This window comes from Oncorhynchus mykiss, chromosome Y (assembly GCF_013265735.2).
Source record: "Oncorhynchus mykiss isolate Arlee chromosome Y, USDA_OmykA_1.1, whole genome shotgun sequence".
Classification (NCBI taxonomy): Eukaryota; Metazoa; Chordata; class Actinopteri; order Salmoniformes; family Salmonidae; genus Oncorhynchus; species Oncorhynchus mykiss.
In genome coordinates, this window is record NC_048593.1 from 36,720,815 (window position 1) to 36,744,932 (window position 24,118).

The 24,118-nt window shown below is 44.5% G+C and overlaps 1 protein-coding gene across 2 annotated transcripts in view; it reads right to left on the bottom strand.

The window, feature by feature from the left end:
• The window catches only part of LOC110510203 (A disintegrin and metalloproteinase with thrombospondin motifs 2), an 89,569-nt gene that overhangs the window by 14,928 nt on the left and 50,523 nt on the right, over nucleotides 1-24,118 (bottom strand). For both annotated transcript variants that reach the window (XM_036967492.1, XM_036967493.1), the window contains exons 5-8: nucleotides 3,242-3,325; nucleotides 2,246-2,402; nucleotides 1,602-1,707; nucleotides 564-710 (exon numbers count right to left, since the gene is read on the bottom strand). In XM_036967492.1, coding sequence (XP_036823387.1) covers nucleotides 564-710; nucleotides 1,602-1,707; nucleotides 2,246-2,402; nucleotides 3,242-3,325 — 494 coding nt within the window. The remainder of the gene's footprint in view (nucleotides 1-563; nucleotides 711-1,601; nucleotides 1,708-2,245; nucleotides 2,403-3,241; nucleotides 3,326-24,118) is intronic.

Here is a 24,118-nt window from a genome sequence, read left to right on the forward strand (position 1 = left end):
AAGGTCTGTATGGAGGAGTGGGCCAAAATCCCTGCTGCAGTGTGTGCAAACCTGGTCAAGAACTACAGGAAACGTATGATCTCTGTAATTGCAAACAAAGATTTCTGTACCAAATATTAAGTTCTGCTTTTCTGATGTATCAAATACTTATGTCATGCAATAAAATGCAAATGAATTACTTAAAAATCATACAATGTGATTTTCTGGATTTTTGCTTTAGATTCCATCTCTCACAGTTGAAGTGTACCTATGATAAGAATTATAGACCTCTACATGCTTTGTAAGTTGGAAAACCTGCAAAATCGGCAGTGTATCAAATACTTGTTCTCCACACTGTATATTTTCCTCAAACCACCAAACCATTTGTTTGGAACCATGCCATAAGGGATGAGCCCCAAGGCTGCAATACACACACAGAGATATCCCTCCCTCCATAATTAACCTAATCTAATCTGTACAAGACCATAAGACAACATAAAGCCATGTTATCCTGGGGCAGAGATGTGTATGTCCTGACTGTGGCACCAGAGAGAGGTCAGAGGTCAGGGTTGACCTGGACTCACTTCAGGTACTTGTTGAGCTCCTCCTGGCTGCATCGGGACCAGTGGAATCGATGGAAGGCAGCCTGCACCAGAGGGGCCATGATGCTTCCCATGGGCACCTCATCACCACATTCATTACCAGGGGGGCCATCGTGCTCCATACCCAGCCTGACAGGGGGGCGTCACATAAACAGCAGGCACTAATTACACGTCTGGGAGTATGCATGCAGGTGTACCGTGTGCTGTATTCACTTTCAATAGAGTTAACCTACAAAATGTAAATGCCTCTAACTGTAGTAATACATGTGTTTGTGTATACTGTGTGTTGAATGGTGTTTGTGTATACAGTGTGTTGAATGGTGTGTGTATACTGTGTGTTGAATGGTGTGTGTATACAGTGTGTTGAATGGTGTGTGTATACTGTGTGTTGAATGGTGTGTATACAGTGTGTTGAATGGTGTGTGTATACTGTGTGTTGAATGGTGTGTGTATACAGTGTGTTGAATGGTGTGTGTATACTGTGTGTTGAATGGTGTGTGTATACTGTGTGTTGAATGGTGTGTGTATACTGTGAGTTGAACGGTGTTTGTGAATACAGTGTGTTGAATGGTGTGTGAATACAGTGTGTTGAATGGTGTGTGTATACTGTGTGTTGAATGGTGTGTGTATACTGTGTGTTGAATGGTGTGTGTATACTGTGTGTTGAATGGTGTGTGTCTACCGTGTGTTGAACGGTGTTTGTGTATACTGTGTTGAACGGTGTTTGTGTATACTGTGTGTTGAATGGTGTGTGTATACTGTGTGTTGAATGGTGTGTGTATACTGTGTGTTGAATGGTGTGTATACTGTGTGTTGAATGGTGTGTGTATACTGTGTGTTGAATGGTGTGTGTATACTGTGTGTTGAATGGTGTGTGTATACTGTGTGTTGAATGGTGTGTGTATACCGTGTGTTGAACGGTGTGTGTATACTGTGTGTTGAATGGTGTGTGTATACTGTGTGTTGAATGGTGTGTGTATACCGTGTGTTGAACGGTGTGTGTGTATAAGTGTGTCTCACACGTGTCCAGTCTCGTGTGCCACAACAAAGGCAGAGGAGAAGCCATCCTCGTGGTTGAGAGTGCAGCTCCGCACTGGGTGGCACATACCCGTCACAGGAGCGTAACCTAAGCAACGAGAGAAAGAGAGGTAAAGAGAAAGAGAGAGGAGAGGAGGGAAAAAGTGAGAGAGAGTGAGAGAGAGAGAGAGAGAGAGAGAGAGAGAGAGAGAGAGAGAGAGAGAGAGAGAGAGAGAGAGAGAGAGAGAGAGAGAGAGAGAGAGAGAGAGACAACCTGTCCTCTATGCTTATTGTAAATGCTTATTGTAATTGCTTATTGTAATTGTTATTGTTCAATGTAAGGTTATTTTGACCCTTGATTATTGTTGTTACTGTTGTCCATTTGACCATATTGATTATTATTATTTTAATGATGTTAATATTGTAAATCTCCAAAGTAAGCTTTGGCAATACGTACATTGTTACGTCATGCAAATAAAGCAAATTGAATTTAATTGAAAGCGAGAGAGAGAGAGAAAGGGAGAGAAAGAGAGAGAGAAAGAGAGAAAGGAGTGTGTATACTGTATGCACACAACTGATGTCTATATTGTACGAGAGCACCTGATGTGTATATTGTATGAGAGCATATTAATAAGTATGTCCAGTACCTTGCATGCCGGAGGGGCCAAACTCCTGTCTGGTGAGGAAGATGGCATGGTCATGGTACTCTGCATCATTCCTGTCTTCCTTCTGCTGCAGGAAGGCCCAGCGACATACATTCTCCAGACTCTGAGACGGGTTCCCCAGCTCTATCAGACTCAAAGACTGGAGCCAATACAGGAAAGGACTGTCACCACATCAACTCAGTCCCTTCTTACAAACTCTGTAAGAGGATGTTGCATATTTCCCAGAATGTCTGCAGTGCATTGAAATGACTTTTTTTCCAAAGTATTCGTGGCATATCCTGCTAGCCAGTAGGTGGTACTCTTGAAGTTCCAAATGCCTTAGAGGTGGCACACCGATGCCATGACAGCAAATTAGGAATTCTCTCACATAAACTGGCAATCACAGGCAATCCATAATACAATTAATGTAACACCTAACACACCAAATGAGAAAAAGCCTTACTCTGTAGCTATAGTAATGGGGTTTTACTGTTAAATACACTGTTTCCAAAAGTAGATACAGTACAGGTGGATTATTTTCTTTAAATCTTTTTTTTTTAAATTGGGGGGGGGGGGGGGGGGGGGCATTTTAAACATTATACAGACAGGGAGAGGGCAAAACACAAACAGCTCTCCAACCACATCAACCCCGCACCAACCCCCAATCAACCCCAAACCAACCCCCCACCAACCCCCCATCAACCCCACACCAACCCCCCATCAACCTCACACCAATCCCCCATCAACCCCCATCAACCCCACCACCAACCCCCCATCAACCCCACACCAACCCCCCATCAACCCCACACCAACCCCCCATCAACCCCCATCAACCATACACAAACCCCCATCAACCCCCACCAAACCCCAAGCTGCAACAGAGCTCCACCCTAATACCAGACAGAGTACAGGAGTATTTCAACATGGAGATTGGTCTACCTCCTACAGGTTACATCCGCTGACCATGTTAGTGAATGACTGAGACCTACTGTGTCTTACCTTTGCAGGACACAACATGATGATCCGGACCAGAACCACGTTGATGTGGGCACCCAGGGTACCATCCTGGTAAATCTCATTCACCTGCAGAGACAGACAAACAGACAAACCAGACATGGGCATGTGGCCTGACAATAGAGCACATAATCTTATACCACAGCATTGTTTAATACTAGTTTTTGATTGGCTAGAAATGCATTCTAGAGTGGGCATTAATACCAGATATTTGGAATGCATATCACCTTAACATGTTGTTATGTTGGAATTTGATCAACGCATCATTAGTTTGCACCTCTTCCCCAGAAATGCACCTCTTTCTAGAAATGCACCCTCTTCCCCAGTAATGCACCTCTTTCTAGAAATGCACCTCTTCCCCAGTAATGCACCTCTTTCTAGAAATGCACCTCTTCCCCAGTAATGCACCTCTTTCTAGAAATGCACCTCTTCCCCAGAAATGCTCTTCCTGTAATGCGATATAAATGTGTGTCTCTCTCTGATAGGAGGTCCTATTCAAAAAGTCTCCACACATACAATTAGTGTATAAAACATTATGAACACTAATATTGAGATGCACCTAGCGCTGTGGCGTTATTTTGTAGTATGAAGAATACAATTGAACAAATTATTTGAGGGAGTGCGCAGATGAGGCTATTCTGTGTTGAGCGGGTAACAAAGAAATAGGTCCTCCTAGATGCTTCATTTAGAGTTAAAACTTCTTGAATCTACTTGAGACGCACATGTCCCAAGTAGGCACCTGGAAATGCAAATGCGCTACGCTAAATGCTAAATGTACTCGTTAAAACTCAAACCTTGATCAAAATTCACAAGCAGGGTATTAAATTAAAGCTACACTCGTTGTGAACCTAGCCAGCAAGTCAGATTTTTAAAATGCTTTTCGGCGAAAGCATCAGAAGCTATTATCTGATAGCATGCACCCCCCAAAATGCCAGCTCGACACGTAAACAACAGATTTTGCGATAGACGGCGCTACCCAAAACGCAGAAATAAAATATAAAACATTCATTACCTTAGACGAGCTTCTTTCTTGGCACTCCTATATGCCCCATAAACATCACTATTGGGTCTTTTTTTCGTTTAAATCGGTCCATATATACCCAAAATAGCTTTGTATAGAAGTAGTGTCATTCAGAAAAATTCATCGTTTTTAAACGCTGCGTAATTTTTTAAAATTAAAAAAGTCGACGATAAACTTTCACAAAACACTTCGAAATCCTTTTGTAATCCAACTTTAGGTATTAGTAAACGTTTATAATCTATCAAAACGATTACAGGGCGATGTCTCTTCAATAGGTCCTCACTTCAAAAACAATGCAATCTGATCTCTCTCTGAACTGCATCCGGGTGAAGACTGGAGAACTTGGGGTCAGACAGATGGATTTTCCAACAATTAATTCGATTGAAAATTAGTACAATGGCGCCATCGTGCGGAATTTGTAGACGGTGCAGGCAAATTCCCATTAAATTCTGTTCTCCTTTAACAACTGGTGGAAGTGACTTATGGAAATTATTTTTTGCTTTCAGAGAGCAGTTTTTCTTGCGTTTTTCAATGAAACACACGCTCTGTTATAGTCACAGCCGTGATTTAACCAGTTTTATAAACTTCAGAGTGTTTTCTATCCACACATACTAATCATATGCATATACTATATTCCTGGCATGAGTAGCAGGACGCTGAAAAGTTGCGCGATTTTTAACAGAATTTTCAAAAAAGGGGGGGGTAGATCTAACAGGTTATTAATGTAACTTTAGTTGTTCTACAAATGTTGGGCTATATGTTTACATTTGTATAGATTGTAAGGCTGCATGATGTGACTCTAATGATGATTTGAAAAAAGTTGCTTGAAAAGCATGCGCTCTGCTTGTTTTTTTTGCGCAGGATGTACACACTTCATCAGTCTCTCATTCACAACTTGACAAGCACTTGATAATGCCTCAAATTTAAATGCGGCATCCCCTTTGTGTGGCTGTAATGCACCCTAAACAAATCCATGCCTTTTATGTCCAGTGGCCATTGTGCCCTTGGCCCGGAGTGCTGCACGCTCTGATGTACCACTCACTCACATGGCTCTCCATCACCTGATTATGTCTTTCTCACAGGCTACAAGTGAAGACAGACACATTGGGGAAACAACTGCGCACATCCTTATCCAATTGCTAGGTGCATATTGAAGATATTGGAAGATCTATCCACGTTTAGTTTTCGTCAGCCAACAAGATAAGTAGGCCTGATGAACAGCAAAAGCACTAGCCTATGTCAATCTACTATCCTCCACAGCACAAAAGTTGACCTATTCTATTCTGTGTGAGGAATAAATATTCCAAACATAGTCTGGGACAGTTAGATCTCAAAAGACAGTTTTTGGCACAATTCTCGAATTATATATATATTTTTTCAAAACAATAAGTTAAAATCTCTGAACAACTAGTTTCTTGTTCACACCAGATTTGAATTTCTTATTAATTTAAGCAAATTGCATGTGCTTTGGCATGTGTGCAAAAGAGGAAGTACATTTGTCTACAATTTGCACAATAACTACATGCACATGGCTGATCAAAACTGATCACAACTTCTAAACATTCTTTCATCATGTGAGCCATCACATGCAAAATTATCCATTAAATTATCTAAATCTGCCAGACATACAGTACATGTACAGTGCCTTGCGAAAGTATTCAGCCCCCTTGAACTTTGCGACCTTTTGCCACATTTCAGGCTTCAAACATAAAGATATAAAACTGTATTTTTTTGTGAAGAATCAACAACAAGTGGGACACAATCATGAAGTGGAACGACATTTATTGGATATTTCAAACTTTTTTAACAAATCAAAAACTGAAAAATTGGGCGTGCAAAATTATTCAGCCCCTTTCCTTTCAGTGCAGAAAACTCTCTCCAGAAGTTCAGTGAGGATCTCTGAATGATCCAATGTTGACCTAAATGACTAATGATGATAAATACAATCCACCTGTGTGTAATCAAGTCTCCGTATAAATGCACCTGCACTGTGATAGTCTCAGAGGTCCGTTAAAAGCGCAGAGAGCATCATGAAGAACAAGGAACACACCAGGCAGGTCCGAGATACTATTGTGAAGAAGTTTAAAGCCGGATTTGGATACAAAAAGATTTCCCAAGCTTTAAACATCCCAAGGAGCACTGTGCAAGCGATAATATTGAAATGGAAGGAGTATCAGACCACTGCAAATCTACCAAGACCTGGCTGTCCCTCTAAACTTTCAGCTCATACAAGGAGAAGACTGATCAGAGATGCAGCCAAGAGGCCCATGATCACTCTGGATGAACTGCAGAGATCTACAGCTGAGGTGGGAGACTCTGTCCATAGGACAACAATCAGTCAGTTGTATAGTGCACAAATCTGGCTTTTATGGAAGAGTGGCAAGAAGAAAGCCATTTCTTAAATATATCCATAAAAAGTGTCGTTTAAAGTTTGCCACAAGCCACCGGGAGACACACCAAACATGTGGAAGAAGGTGCTCTGGTCAGATGAAACCAAAATTGAACTTTTTGGCAACAATGCAAAACGTTATGTTTGGCGTAAAAGCAACACAGCTGAACACACCATCCCCACTGTCAAACATGGTGGTGGCAGCATCATGGTTTGGGCCTGCTTTTCTTCAGCAGGGACAGGGAAGATGGTTAAAATTGATGGGAAGATGGATGGAGCCAAATACAGGACCATTCTGGAAGAAAACCTGATGGAGTCTGCAAAAGACCTGAGACTGGGACGGAGATTTGTCTTCCAACAAGACAATGATCCAAAACATAAAGCAAAATCTACAATGGAATGGTTCAAAAATAAACATATCCAGGTGTTAGAATGGCCAAGTCAAAGTCCAGACCTGAATCCAATCGAGAATCTGTGGAAAGAACTGAAAACTGCTGTTCACAAATGCTCTCCATCCAACCTCACTGAGCTCGAGCTGTTTTGCAAGGAGGAATGGGAAAAAATTTCAGTCTCTCGATGTGCAAAACTGATAGAGACATACCCCAAGCGACTTACAGCTGTAATCGCAGCAAAAGGTGGCGCTACAAAGTATTAACTTAAGGGGGCTGAATAATTTTGCACGCCCAATTTTTCAGTTTTTGATTTGTTAAAAAAGTTTGAAATATCCAATAAATGTTATTCCACTTCACGATTGTGTCCCACTTGTTGTTGATTCTTCACAAAAAAATACAGTTTTATATCTTTATGTTTGAAGCCTGAAATGTGGCAAAAGGTCGCAAAGTTCAAGGGGGCCGAATACTTTCGCAAGGCACTGTATATTCCATAGACGTCTATGACATGGAATGTTTGTGATGTCTGCTAAATTGGCTAATTACCTGCCAGGTGACCTAGTAATGAAATAGGAATCAGAATCTTACCAATCAACCAATCAAGTTTGAAAGCATATATATGGAGCTTGCCCACAGCACAATCACTACCATTTATGAACATGGAGGAACATTACAACCCTGAACAGCAGCTACATGCTGGTGGAGGAGAAATAAGAAGATGAGTAAGAATGTGTGGTGGTGGTGTTAGGGGAAGACATAATAGAGGAAGAGGTAGAAGGCAAAGAATAAGAGTCCCTGATGAAATCAGAGCCTCAATTGTGGACCCTGTCATAAACCATGGTCTTACAATGGAAGAGGCTGGTCGGAGAGTACAGTCTAATGTAAACAGGTCCACAGTGTCATCAATTGTGCAAACATACCGTAGGGAAAACAGGTAAATATGTACCTGTTTTTTACTTTTGTTACAGCATTTCATTCAGAACAATACAGCAGCTATTGTAAAGGTAAATGCAAGTGAAAACCACAATGTTCCGTAAGATATGTATGAGGAATATACAGTGATAGAGTAATACAGTAGTACAGTAGTACAGCACAATTTGAATACAATATACTATCTGTAACATGATCTCTTTGTGAATTCTTCATGTCATATATAGGACTGCACAACGACCTGATGCTGGTGGCAGAGCAGCTCTACATGTCATGTATAGGACTGCACAACGACCTCATGCTGGTGGCAGAGCAGCTCTACATGTCATATATAGGATGGCACAACGACCTCTACATGTCATATATAGGACTGCACAATGACCTCATGCTGGTGGCAGAGCAGCTCTACATGTCATGTATAGGACGGCACAACGACCTCTTCATGTCATATATAGGACTGCACAATGACCTCATGCTGGTGGCAGAGCAGCTCTACATGTCATATATAGGATGGCACAACGACCTCTACATGTCATATATAGGACTGCACAATGACCTCATGCTGGTGGCAGAGCAGCTCTACATGTCATGTATAGGACGGCACAACGACCTCATGCTGGTGGCAGAGCAGCTCTACATGTCATGTATAGGACTGCACAACGACCTCATGCTGGTGGCAGAGCAGCTCTACATGTCATGTATAGGACTGCACAATGACCTCATGCTGGTGGCAGAGCAGCTCTACATGTCATATATAGGACGGCACAACGACCTCTTCATGTCATATATAGGACTGCACAATGACCTGATGCTGGTGGCAGAGCAGCACTATTCAGCCATCAGCAAGAACAATACATTTGCAACATGGTCATAGCCAACAATTCCATCAGGCTAGGAGAGATCCAAAGTGCAATCATAAATGACAACAATATCTTCGCAAATATCAATTCTGTCAGCATTTCCACTATAGACAGAGTTTTGAAAGAAAATCAAATGACTATGAAACAACCCTACAAGGTTCCACTTGAGAGGAATAGTGACAGAGTGAAGGAGCTGTGGTACCAGTATGTTCAGGTAGAAGCTGTGGTACCAGTATGTCCAGGTAGAAGCTGTGGTACCAGTATGTTCAGGTAGGAGCTGTGTACCAGGATGTCCAGGTAGGAGCTGTGGTACCAGTATGTTCAGGTAGAAGCTGTGTACCAGGATGTCCAGGTAGGAGCTGTGGTACCAGGATGTCCAGGTAGGAGCTGTGGTACCAGTATGTCCAGGTAGAAGCTGTGGTACCAGTATGTTCAGGTAGGAGCTGTGTACCAGGATGTCCAGGTAGGAGCTGTGGTACCAGTATGTTCAGGTAGAAGCTGTGTACCAGGATGTCCAGGTAGGAGCTGTGTACCAGGATGTCCAGGTAGGAGCTGTGTACCAGTATGTCCTGGTAGGAGCTGTGGTACCAGTATGTTCAGGTAGAAGCTGTGGTACCAGGATGTCCTGGTAGGAGCTGTGGTACCAGGATGTCCTGGTAGGAGCTGTGTACCAGTATGTTCAGGTAGAAGCTGTGGTACCAGGATGTCCAGGTAGGAGCTGTGTACCAGGATGTCCAGGTAGGAGCTGTGTACCAGTATGTCCTGGTAGGAGCTGTGGTACCAGTATGTTCAGGTAGAAGCTGTGGTACCAGGATGTCCTGGTAGGAGCTGTGGTACCAGGATGTCCTGGTAGGAGCTGGGGTACCAGGATGTCCTGGTAGGAGCTGTGGTACCAGTATGTTCAGGTAGAAGCTGTGGTACCAGGATGTCCTGGTAGGAGCTGGGGTACCAGGATGTCCTGGTAGGAGCTGTGGTACCAGTATGTCCAGGTAGGAGCTGTGGTACCAGTATGTCCTGGTAGGAGCTGTGGTACCAGGATGTCCTGGTAGGAGCTGCGGTACCAGTATGTTCAGGTAGGAGCTGCGATACCAGTATGTCCAGGTAGGAGCTGCGGTACCACTATGTCCAGGTAGGCGATGTGGTACCAGTATGTCCAGGTAGGAGCTGTGGAACCACTATGTCCAGGTAGGAGCTGTGGTACCAGGATGTTCAGGTAGGAGCTGTGGTACCAGTATGTCCAGGTAGGAGCTGTGGTACCAGTATGTCCAGGTAGGAGCTGTAGTACCAGTATGTTCAGGTAGGAGCTGTGGTACCAGTATGTCCAGGTAGGAGCTGTGGTACCACTATGTCCAGGTAGGAGCTGTGGAACCAGTATGTTCAGGTAGGAGCTGTGGTACCAGGATGTTCAGGTAGGAGCTGTGGTACCAGTATGTCCAGGTAGGAGCTGTGGTACCAGTATGTCCAGGTAGGAGCTGTGGTACCAGTATGTTCAAATCAAATCAAATCAAATTTTATTTGTCACATACACATGGTTAGCAGATGTTAATGCGAGTGTAGCGAAATGCTTGTGCTTCTAGTTCCGACAATGCAGTAATAACAAGTAATCTAACTAACAATTCCAAAACTACTGTCTTGTACACAGTGTAAGGGGATAAAGAATATGTACATAAGGATATATGAATGAGTGATGGTACAGAGCAGCATAGGCAAGATACAGTAGATGGTATCGGGTACAGTATGTACAAATGAGATGAGTATGTAAACAAAGTGGCATAGTATAGTATAAAGTGGCTAGTGATACATGTATTACATAAGGATACCGTCGATGATATAGAGTACAGTATATACGTATGCATATGAGATGAATAATGTAGGGTAAGTAACATTTATATAAGGTAGCATTGTTTAAAGTGGCTAGTGATATATTTACATCATTTCCCATCAATTCCCATTATTAAAGTGGCTGGAGTTGAGTCAGTGTCAGTGTGTTGGCAGCAGCCACTCAGTGTTAGTGGTGGCTGTTTAACAGTCTGATGGCCTTGAGATAGAAGCTGTTTTTCAGTCTCTCGGTCCCAGCTTTGATGCACCTGTACTGACCTCGCCTTCTGGATGATAGCGGGGTGAACAGGCAGTGGCTCGGGTGGTTGATGTCCTTGATGATCTTTATGGCCTTCCTGTGACATCGGGTGGTGTAGGTGTCCTGGAGGGCAGGTAGTTTGCCCCCGGTGATGCGTTGTGCAGACCTCACTACCCTCTGGAGAGCCTTACGGTTGAGGGCGGTGCAGTTGCCATACCAGGCGGTGATACAGCCCGCCAGGATGCTCTCGATTGTGCATCTGTAGAAGTTTGTGAGTGCTTTTGGTGACAAGCCGAATTTCTTCAGCCTCCTGAGGTTGAAGAGGCGCTGCTGCGCCTTCTTCACGATGCTGTCTGTGTGAGTGGACCAATTCAGTTTGTCTGTGATGTGTATGCAGAGGAACTTAAAACTTGCTACCCTCTCCACTACTGTTCCATCGATGTGGATAGGGGGGTGTTCCCTCTGCTGTTTCCTGAAGTCCACAATCATCTCCTTAGTTTTGTTGACGTTGAGTGTGAGGTTATTTTCCTGACACCACACTCCGAGGGCCCTCACCTCCTCCCTGTAGGCTGTCTCATCGTTGTTGGTAATCAAGCATAAATGTTCAGGTAGGAGCTGTGGTACCACTATGTCCAGGTAGGAGCTGTGGTACCACTATGTTCAGGTAGGAGCTGTGGTACCACTATGTCCAGCTAGGAGCTGTGGTACCAGTATGTTCAGGTAGGAGCTGTGGTACCACTATGTCCAGGTAGGAGCTGTGGTACCAGTATGTCCAGGTAGGAGCTGTGGTACCAGTATGTCCAGGTAGGAGCTGTGGTACCACTATGTCCAGGTAGGAGCTGTGGTACCAGTATGTTCAGGTAGGAGCTGTGGTACCACTATGTCCAGGTAGGAGCTGTGGTACCACTATGTTCAGGTAGGAGCTGTGGTACCACTATGTCCAGGTAGGAGCTGTGGAACCAGTATGTTCAGGTAGGAGCTGTGGTACCATCATGTTCAGGTAGGAGATGTGGTACCAGTATGTCCAGGTAGGAGCTGTGGTACCAGTATGTTCAGGTAGGAGATGTGGTACCAGTATGTCCAGGTAGGAGCTGTGGTACCAGTATGTTCAGGTAGGAGCTGTGGTACCAGTATGTTCAGGTAGGAGCTGTGGTACCAATATGTTCAGGTAGGAGCTGTGGTACCAGTATGTCAAGGTAGGAGCTGTGGTACCAGTATGTTCAGGTAGGAGCTGTGGTACCAGTATGTTCAGGTAGGAGCTGTGGTACCAGTATGTCCAGGTAGGAGCTGTGGTACCAGTATGTTCAGGTAGGAGCTGTGGTACCAGTATGTTCAGGTAGGAGCTGTGGTACCAGTATGTCCAGGTAGGAGCTGTGGTACCAGTATGTTCAGGTAGGAGCTGTGGTACCAGTATGTTCAGGTAGGAGCTGTGGTACCAGTATGTTCAGGTAGGAGCTGTGGTACCAGTATGTCCAGGTAGGAGCTGTGGTACCAGTATGTTCAGGTAGGAGCTGTGGTACCAGTATGTTCAGGTAGGAGCTGCGGTACCAGTATGTTCAGGTAGGAGCTGTGGTACCAGTATGTTCAGGTAGGAGCTGTGGTACCAGTATGTTCAGGTTGGAGCTGTGGTACCAGTATGTTCAGGTAGGAGCTGTGGTACCAGTATGTTCAGGTAGGAGCTGCGGTACCAGTATGTCCAGGTAGGAGCTGTGGTACCAGTATGTTCAGGTAGGAGCTGTGGTACCAGTATGTTCAGGTAGGAGCTGTGGTACCAGTATGTCCAGGTAGGAGCTGTGGTACCAGTATGTTCAGGTAGGAGCTGTGGTACCAGTATGTCCAGGTAGGAGCTGTGGTACCAGTATGTTCAGGTAGGAGCTGTTGTACCAGTATGTTCAGGTAGGAGCTGCGGTACCAGTATGTTCAGGTAGGAGCTGTGGTACCAGTATGTTCAGGTAGGAGCTGTGGTACCAGTATGTTCAGGTAGGAGCTGTGGTACCAGTATGTTCAGGTAGGAGCTGCGGTACCCGTATGTTCAGGTAGGAGCTGTGGTACCAGTATGTTCAGGTAGGAGATGCGGTACCAGTATGTCCAGGTAGGAGCTGCGGTACCACTATGTCCAGGTAGGAGCTGTGGTACCAGTATGTTCAGGTAGGAGCTGTGGTACCAGTGTGTCCAGGTAGGAGCTGTGGTATAGGTATGTCCAGGTAGGAGCTGTGGTACCAGTATGTCCAGGTAGGAGCTGTGGTACCAGTGTGTCCAGGTAGGAGCTGTGGTACCAGTATGTTCAGGTAGGAGCTGTGGTACCAGTGTGTCCAGGTAGGAGCTGTGGTATAGGTATGTCCAGGTAGGAGCTGTGGTACCAGTATGTCCAGGTAGGAGCTGTGGAACCAGTATGTCCAGGTAGGAGCTGCGGTACCAGTATGTTCAGGTAGGAGCTGCGGTACCAGTATGTTCAGGTAGGAGCTGCGGTACCAGTATCTCCAGGTAGGAGCTGCGGTACCAGTATGTTCAGGTAGGAGTTGCGGTACCAGTATGTCCAGGTAGGAGCTGCGGTACCAGTATGTCCAGGTAGGAGCTGCGGTACCAGTATGTCCAGGTAGGATCTGCGGTACCAGTATGTTCAGGTAGGAGCTGCGGTACCAGTATGTCCAGGTAGGAGCTGCGGTACCAGTATGTCCAGGTAGGAGCTGCGGTACCAGTATTTTCAGGTAGGAGCTGCGGTACCAGTATGTTCAGGTAGGAGCTGCGGTACCAGTATGTCCAGGTAGGAGCTGCGGTACCAGTATGTTCAGGTAGGAGCTGCGGTACCAGTATGTTCAGGTAGGAGCTGCGGTACCAGTATGTCCAGGTAGGAGCTGCGGTACCAGTATGTCCAGGTAGGAGCTGCGGTACTAGTATGTTCAGGTAGGAGCTGCGGTACCAGTATGTCCAGGTAGGAGCTGCGGTACCAGTATGTCCAGGTAGGAGCTGTGGTACCAGTATGTTCAGGTAGGAGCTGTGGTACCAGTATGTTCAGGTAGGAGCTGCGGTACCAGTATGTCCAGGTAGGAGCTGCGGTACCAGTATGTTCAGGTAGGAGCTGCGGTACCAGTATGTCCAGGTAGGAGCTGCGGTACCAGTATGTCCAGGTAGGAGCTGCGGTACCAGTATGTCCAGGTAGCAGCTGCGGTACCAGTATGTTCAGGTAGGAGCTGCGGTACCAGTATGTCCAGGTAGGAGCTGCGGTACCAGTATGTCCAGGTAGGAGCTGTGGTACCAGTATGTTCAGGTAGGAGCTGCGGTACCAGTATGTCCAGGTAGGAGCTGCGGTACCAGTATGTCCAGGTAGGAGCTGCGGTACCAGTATGTCCAGGTAGGAGCTGCGGTACCAGTATGTTCAGGTAGGAGCTGTGGTACCAGTATGTTCAGGTAGGAGCTGTGGAACCACTATGTCCAGGTAGGAGCTGCGGTACCAGTATGTCCAGGTAGGAGCTGCGGTACCAGTATGTCCAGGTAGGAGCTGCGGTACCAGTATGTTCAGGTAGGAGCTGTGGTACCAGGATGTTCAGGTAGGAGCTGTGGTACCAGTATGTTCAGGTAGGAGCTGTGGTACCAGTATGTTCAGGTAGGAGCTGCGGTACCAGTATCTCCAGGTAAACCATTGGTGTGCACATGGTATTTTGTACAGGGAGTTCTACTGTACTTCAATGATGCCTGAATAGACTTCTTGAATTTGTAGATAGCCATAAGAACAGAAAACATTTCAACTTTACTAAATTGTCTGATTCTAGAATAGGCTACGTAAAACTAACATTACATTTTGTTTCTGTGTTACTATATAGAGAATAATGGAGCTGGAAGGAAATGAAATGACCCACATTCTTGTTTTTGTGGACGAGGCTGGGTTCAATCTGGCCAAAAACAGGAGACGTGGCTCCAATCTCATTGGCCACCGAGCCACAAATGGCACACCAGGCCAACGTGGGGGCAATATTACAATGTGTGCTGCCATTTCTGAGAATGGTGTGAGCACACATACTCCACACATTGGGCCCTATAACACCCAACTTCTCCTGGCCTTCCTAAACACCTAATACCAGAACACCAAAGAGGTTAAGTTAGACCAGATTTGACAAATTAAGTAATTGTATGGGATAATGTCAGCTTCCACCGAACCAACATTGTTAAGGAATGGTTTGCTGCACGTGAAAGGATAACAATGGCGTTCCTTCCACCATCCTCCCCATTCCTGAATCCGATAGAATAGTTTTTTTAAAGCATAGAGGTGGAAAGTATATGACTATCGGGGCGCAAGATCAGATGTCTCTGTTAGATGCCATGAATGCTGCTTGTGGGGACATCACAGGCGATCATTGCAAGGGATGGTTACAGGCGATCATTGCAGGGGATGGTTACAGGCGATCATTGCAGGGGATGGTTACAGGCGATCATTGCAGGGGATGGTTACAGGCGATCATTGCAGGGGATGGTTACAGGCGATCATTGCAGGGAATGGTTGCAGGCGATCATTGCAGGGGATGGTTACAGGCGATCATTGCAGGGGATGGTTACAGGCGATCATTGCAGGGGATGGTTGCAGGCGATCATTGCAGGGGATGGTTACAGGGGATGGTTACAGGCGATCGTTGCAGGGGATGGTTACAGGGGATGGTTACAGGCGATCATTGCAGGGGATGGTTACAGGGGATGGTTACAGGGGATGGTTACAGGGGATGGTTGCAGGGGATGGTTACAGGGGATGGTTGCAGGGGATGGTTGCAGGGGATGGTTACAGGGGATGGTTACAGGGGATGGTTACAGGGGATGGTTACAGGGGATGGTTGCTCCACGCAAGATTTTTCCCTTTGGTGGATCGCAAGGGAAAACCACAGATGTCAATATTGACGAAAATCTCTGAGCAGATCAACAAGAGCGACAGGATGTCCACCAAGAAGATGGGAACTTGTAGTGTGACGTACTGTGAGGAGGCACAATTTATTGTTTTTTACAGAACTACCACAGGTTTTTTTCATTGTTGCAGTTTTTTATTTCTTTGCATGGATGTCATTTTGTGGCAAATTTTCTGTTCACTATATATGACTATATATGGAAAAATGGACATGAAAATGGGAATTTTCTGTTTACATGTAACACATTGCTACAAAAATAAATGTACTGTACACATACAAATGTGCATCGGTATCTAAAAAGCTCAGTGTGATACACAATATCGTTCAGCTAGACAAAACTGACCTTCTGGTATAGTACAGTAAGCAGTCAGTGTCAAAGAAAAGTAGAACAAAACTGAAATTTGTATAACAAACATTTCCAGGCTTGACTGGCATGGTGAAAAAACATCTAAACATCTTGACCAGTACGGCTCACACGATGACAAAAAAAAGTGTAATTTTGGTGGCATTTGCCAATTTACTGATACAATAACTAGGTTTTGAAGCATGAATTAAATGTTTTGGGTGAGTTACTACATTTTGCAGACATGCAATAGAGTTGTGATGTCCCATAAATCAATGACAATTGCACTTACAGTTTAGAGAATGTTAAGACTGTTCCAAACATTTTTGGGAAAAGCGATTGAGAAACTGTAAGACAACCACACAATGTGGCCGATGCGACAGATCCGAACGTTTAGCTTAAAATGTTGATAAACTATTAAACTATTAACTAAGCTATTTCTTCACATTATAAGCTCAGCAATGCGCACACGGAAGGCTATAAGCGCAAATGTTCCATCAGCGGGGGAATAAAACATAACCAAAAGTGACCGCAAATACAATTTTGCATGTAATGCTTTTATTATAAAGGTAATAAGAATAAGAATGTACGCATACCACGCTGCACCTTGGTCTCCTTCGTACGACGAGCGTGACAATTATCTTCCTCAAACTTGAAACTCACGCACTGCTTATATATTCCAGTTAGGCTCCACACCCCTTGTAAAGCAGATTAATGTGCTTAATTTGAAGAAGTTATTTGACCACTTCAGTTGTGATCCAAACCTTATCACAACATATAGGCTTATGGGCAAGACAACATGAGGTGTGATCCAAGCCTTATCACAACATATAGGCTTATGGGCAAGGCTACATGAGGTGTGATCCAAACCTTATCACAACATATAGGCTTATGGGCAAGGCTACATGAGGTGTGATCCAAGCCTTATCACAACATATAGGCTTATGGGCAAGGCTACATGAGGTGTGATCCAAGCCTTATCACAACATATAGGCTTATGGGCAAGGCTACATGAGGTGTGATCCAAGCCTTATCACAACATATAGGCTTATGGGCAAGGCTACATGAGGTGTGATCCAAGCCTTATCACAACATATAGGCTTATGGGCAAGGCTACATGAGGTGTGATCCAAACCTTATCACAACATATAGGCTTATGGGCAAGGCTACATGAGGTGTGATCCAAGCCTTATCACAACATATAGGCTTATGGGCAAGGCTACATGAGGTGTGATCCAAGCCTTATCACAACATATAGGCTTATGGGCAAGGCTACATGAGGTGTGATCCAAACCTTATCACAACATATAGGCTTATGGGCAAGGCAACATGAGGTGTGATCCAAGCATTATCACAACATATAGGCTTATGGGCAAGGCTACATGAGGTGTGATCCAAGCCTTATCACAACATATAGGCTTATGGGCAAGGCTACATGAGGTGTGATCCAAACCTTATCACAACATATAGGCTTATGGGCAAGGCTACATGAGGTGTGATCCAAGCCTTATCACAACATATAGGCTTATGGGCAAGGCTACATGAGGTGTGATCCAAGCCTTATCACAACATATAGGCTTATGGGCAAGGCTACATGAGGTGTGATCCAAGCCTTATCACAACATATAGGCTTATGGGCAAGGCTACATGAGGTGTGATCCAAGCCTTATCACAACATATAGGCTTATGGGCAAGGCTACATGAGGTGTGATCCAAGCCTTATCACAACATATAGGCTTATGGGCAAGGCTACATGAGGTGTGATCCAAGCCTTATCACAACATATAGGCTTATGGGCAAGGCTACATGAGGTGTGATCCAAGCCTTATCACAACATATAGGCTTATGGGCAAGGCTACATGAGGTGTGATCCAAGCCTTATCACAACATATAGGCTTATGGGCAAGGCTACATGAGGTGTGATCCAAGCCTTATCACAACATATAGGCTTATGGGCAAGGCTACATGAGGTGTGATCCAAGCCTTATCACAACATATAGGCTTATGGGCAAGGCTACATGAGGTGTGATCCAAGCCTTATCACAACATATAGGCTTATGGGCAAGGCTACATGAGGTGTGATCCCAAGCCTTATCACAACATATAGGCTTATGGGCAAGGCTACATGAGGTGTGCGACTGCGATTCGAAAAAGTCGCAAAAAAAAAAAAAAAGGCATTTCGTATGTTGTGCGACATTCACAAGTGATCATTTAGAATTTACAAGGTATAGGATAATATTGTCACCCATCAGGCTATTATTGATTTAATCTTGTCTTTATATATATATATTAAATAACATATGTTTGACATTATTTTGATTTAGAATGGACCATTATCATGCACCTGTCTTGAAACTGGGGTAGTGGGGAAGAATACATGTCAAAATACATGTCATCACATTTATGTCATCTATCTATAGCCAGGTAGGCTATTCTCCTGTTGTAAAGACAAGAAATGTGCTTAATATTAGGAAAGTTGAGAAATAAATGTAGTAGATCTAGCCTATAGAAAGCTGATGTGATCCTCTTCTTTTTAGTAGAGGCCATCACTCTGTTTTCTCCCGTAATTACATAGCCTATAGAAATGTTGAACAACATGAGCTTATGGGCTTTCATGAAGTGTTTGATTAGATTTTCGATTACATTTGCTTTGATGTCAGAGTGATTAGAGGGACAATATAGTGCTAAGTACCAGGCAGTTAGCAAGTTTGGTAGGCTACTAATGACCATCAGCAGTATCAGAGCTTGGAGAAGCCTAATTACCCTGACTAAACGGTCATGTGAAATTTGACTGCCTTCATGACTCGTGACCGTCAGTGTGGCGGTAATACGGTCAGCACAACAGCCCTAATTGCACCCCCCTCAATTGTCTCAAGGCTTAAAAATCCTTCTTTAACCTGTCTCCTCCCCTTCATCTACACTGATTGAAGTGGATTTAACAGGTGACATCAATAAGGGACCATAGCTTTCACCTGGATTCACCTGGTCAGTCTGTTATGGATACTCAGTGTATGTTATTTCTTCTGTCACAGTTCCAGAGATCAGTGAGAGACGAGAGGCAGGCGCTTTACATGGCATCCCAGTGATCCTCTGACCCCGTCTGGCCATATCTGGCCGTATCTGACTCCATCTGTCCCTGTCTGTCTCACTTTCTGCCTGCCTGCCTGTTTGTCTCTCTCTATCTGCTAGTCTGTCACACCTTAGTCTGACCCCAGTCTCATTACTCATTTACTCATCTTACCTGTCCTGGCCAAGGCCCCAGGGGAGGAGGCCCAAAACACAGTGCAGGGAGAGTGAGGGGTTATTTGTCTGTCTCTGTGTGTGTGTGTGCGAGAGAGCGAGGTAGGTGTAGAGGGAGGACAGTCCCATCAGTGAGACTGCTCTGATGAGGAGAGGCAAGGAGAACATGGAGAACAGGGAGCAGATAGAGAGCAGAACAGACATGCACACTGACTGACAGACTGACTGACTGACGGACAGACAGACAGACAAAAATGTCTATCTTTTTTTTTTAAATATAAATTTGATTTCCATGAAACAGCTTGGGAGTTTGACAGTGGGAGACAGAGGTGGAGAGAGAGAGAGAGAGAGAGAGAGAGAGAGAGAGAGAGAGAGAGAGAGAGAGAGAGAGAGAGAGAGAGAGAAAGCATAAGAGAGATCGGGAGCGAGAGGGAGGGAGGAGAAGAAAAATAGGATAATGCAAAAACCAACTCTGATGGAAAATCTTTAGCTGTATTATTATATCAGATGTAATCTATTACACATAGTAGCCATCTTATCATTTTACAATAGGCCATTACAGGGTTTCTTGACAAAGACTAAAATGACAATATTATAGAACTTACGTTGGAGTTCAGATACCTGATTCCTTTATGTATTATGCAATTGAATGCAGTTGAAATGGCACCAATACACAATACTCCAAAGCGAGTCTATCAGATCCGTTAAGGACCAGTCACCAGTCAGGAGAACACTGCCTGTCTCCCTCATGCTCTCTAGCCTCTTCTTCTACATAAGAGTTGCTAAGCAACCTTCAGAAGATGTCCTTGGTCGAAACCCCCTGGGATCCTGGGGCTGGGCAACTCACTCCTGATGGGCGGGGCCAGCTGCACCTGAGCTTGCTTGCTTGCCTGCCTGCCTGCCTGCCTGCCTGCCTGTCTGCCTGTCTGCCTGTCTGCCTGAACGCCTGCAAATCAAACTTAATTTATAAAGCAAATTCCCTCACAGAGGATGCATTTCCCAACAAATAAAATAATACAAGTTTTAAGAAAGATAAAAATATATTTTCTTTCTCTAAAATGAGACAAATAAAATATTCAAACAATAATAAAATAACAATGGACATGAGAGACTAATGCATTAAAATAAATAAGGTAAATAGAATGGGATAAAATAAATCAAATAGATAGTATGACTAAGAGCACCTTATGTAAAAGCATGGTAATGTAAAGACTGACTACTTTGGTGACTGAGAAAGTATTTTTTAAACCTCTTGCTTTGTGCTGGATGTGTCAATGTGTAGTTAATACATGAGTAGACTATGAGTAGGATTACTGTCTTACCTCAACTAGCAAAGAAATCTCTAGTTTGAAAGAGATGGTTTTTTTGAAGCTGTGCCGTGCCATTTTCCCTACATTTACCCCCCATGTGGGCCAGCCCCCTAGTCAATGAGCTTCAGACCCTAGAATTTGAGTGACAGCTAGCAAGCGGCTAGGCCCAATGGCTCAGTGGACACAGCAGAGAGAGAGAGAGAGAGAGAGCGAGAGAGCGAGAGAGAGAGAGCGAGAGAGAGAGAGAGAGAGAGAGAGAGAGAACAAGGACGTGGTGCACATATCTGCACATGTGACGTAGTAAGCATTTTTCGGGGACGACTTTTGGCTCCTGAGTGCTACTTTCAGAACTACTGGCTAAAACGTATACAAAAGTACCAGAGAATCTCTTTAAGATATTTAAAATCTCAACAGTTTCTGAGGCCCTAAGATCTTCTGGTAGGCTGTTCCAAAGGCCAGGACCATAGTGATTGAAAGCTTTGGTTCTGAACTTCGGAACGAGTAAAAGACCAGCGCCAGAAGATCTGAGGGACCGACCAGACACGTTTGTTAAAAGAATATCAGACATGTATTCCGGTTCAAGGCCATTTAATGCCTTGAACATTGACGCAGGAGGGGTGGGTCACTTGAGTGGGTTGAGTCACTGACGTGATCTTCCTTTCCAGGTTGGCGCCCCCCCTCGGGTTGTGCCGTGGCGGAGATCCTTGTGGGCTTTCCTCGTCCTTGTCTCAGGATGGTAAGTTGGTGGTTGAAGATATCCCTCTAGTGGTGTGGGGGCTGTGCTTTGGCAAAGTGGGTGGAGTTATATCCTGCCTGTTTGGCCCTGCCTGGGGTTATTATCAGACGGGGCCACAGTGTCTCCTGACCCCTCCTGTCTCAGCCTCCAGTATTTATGCTGCAGTAGTTTATGTGTCGGGGGGCTAGGGTCAGTCTGTTATATCTGGAGTATTTCTCCTGTCTTATCCGGTGTCCTGTGTGAATTTAAGTATGCTCTCTAATTCTCTCTCTTTTTCTCTCTTTCTCTCTGTCTCTCTTTTTTCCTCTCTTTCGGAGGACCTGAGCCCTAGGACCATGCCTCAGGACTACCTGCCCTGATGACTCCTTGCTGTCCCCAGTCCACCTGGCCGTGCTGCTGCTCCAGTTTCAACTATTCTGCCTGCGGCTATGGAACCCTGACCTGTTTACCGGATGTGCTACCTGTCCCAGACCTGCTGTTTTCAACTCTCTAGAGACAGCAGGAGCGGTAGAGATACTCTGAATGATCGGCTATGAAAAGCCAACTGACATTTACTCTTGAGGTGCTGACCTGTTTCACCCTCGGTGCTGACCTGTTTCACCCTCGACAACCACTGTGATTATTACTATTTGACTCTGCTGGTCATCTATGAACATTTGAACATCTTGGCCATGTTCTGTTATAATCTCCACCCGGCACAGCCAGAAGAGGATTGGCCACCCCTCATAGCCTGGTTCCTCTCTAGGTCTCTTCCTAGGTTCTGGCCTTTCTTGGAAGTTTTTCCTAGCCACCGTGCTTCTACACCTGCATTGCTTGCTGTTTGGGGTTTAAGGCTGGGTTTCTGTACAGCACTTTGTGACATCAGCTGATGTAAGAAGGGCTTTATAAATGCATTTGATTTGATTTGATTTAATGCTTTAAAAAAATAATTAAAGCAATTTTACAACTATAGAAACTAACAGGCAACCAATGCAGGAACTTTAAAACGGGTGGAATGGGTGCTCTCTTCTGGTCTTAGCTAGCACAGCATTCAGAATTAATTGAAGTTGGCTAATGCTTTAAGTAACACTTCTATGAAGAACATGTATATAATGCTTTATAACACCCTTTATAATGATCTATAACACTGACTATAAGGCATCTACAATAACTCTGTCTTGTAATATTTCTGTTGACCTGAGTGGGGGCCACTGAATGGCCACCCTGTCAGGCAGAGCAACACAATTTCTGGGTGCACCGGTTTAAGTGAGAATTGATTTAGTTGGATTCAACCTATTCCTCTGCTTCAGTGGATCATATTACAGCTAAATGACTCCTCTCAATGAGGAATAACAAAACTGTCCTACAGTGTGTTTCTGGGTCGTGCAATTGATCTTGTTTTTCCATCAAATATTTCACAGCTGATATTTCTAGAAAATGAGCTGTCACGAATATTTCCAATTTCATGCTTAGTGAATATATATAGTACTCTACTGAATCAAGTGAAACAGTAAAGGCCTGCTGTTACAGATACAGCTGTGAAGCCGTTTCCTGCCTTGGCTGAATCAAATAATCATATGATCAGTATTTACAAGACACCCATCGCACCCATCTCTCCATGCTCACACAAACTCTTCAGCCCTCTCTCTTATACGAATCTCCAGTCCCCTGTTTCATTCCTGCCCTCCTCTCTCTATATCTCTTCCTGGATATGCCCCCTGCCTGTGCCCCCTACCCCATCCCAAACCCTGTGTTAATAACCTCATTAGCACTGGCCCTTGTCCTGACCCACCAGAGGACACGGGCTGGATTCTGTTAGCTCGTATTCACTAACTAGATAGCTGGCTGAATCTGTTCACTCGTATTACACTAATTACGTGCTGGCTGATTCTGTTAGCTCGTATTCACTAACTAGATAGCTGGCTGATTCTGTTCACTCGTATTCACTAATTACGTGCTGGCTGATTCTGTTAGCTCGTATTCACTAACTAGGTAGCTGGCTGATTCTGTTCACTCGTATTCACTAATTACGTGCTGGCTGATTCTGTTCACTCGTATTCACTAACTAGGTAGCTGGCTGATTCTGTTCACTCGTATTCACTAATTACGTGCTGGCTGATTCTGTTAGCTCGTATTCACTAACTAGGTAGCTGGCTGATTCTGTTCACTCGTATTCACTAATTACGTGCTGGCTGATTCTGTTAGCTCGTATTCACTAACTAGGTAGCTGGCTGATTCTGTTCACTCATATTCACTAATTACGTGCTGGCTGATTCTGTTAGCTCGTATTCACTAACTAGGTAGCTGGCTGATTCTGTTCACTCGTATTACACTAATTACGTGCTGGCTGATTCTGTTAGCTCGTATTCACTAACTAGGTAGCTGGCTGATTCTGTTCACTCGTATTCACTGGCCAGGTAACTGGCTGATTAAAGCCAGAGAGGCCAGACTGCCAGAAAATCATTATAATCAAATGAATAATGCTACAAGGTCTCACACAGAATCTACTGAACATTCATCTGAGGAGAAATGGGTGGTGGAACAGACTAATATTAAAAAGGAAAAAACACACGAAACAGATTGAAACGTGAAAGGGAAGCACATAACACAGGTTAGAGAATGATTTTGTGGTAGAAAGGTGGAAATGGCTGAATGTGTGAACAGGGTGAAGTGTTGGGTTGTGTAGTGTTATGGATTGT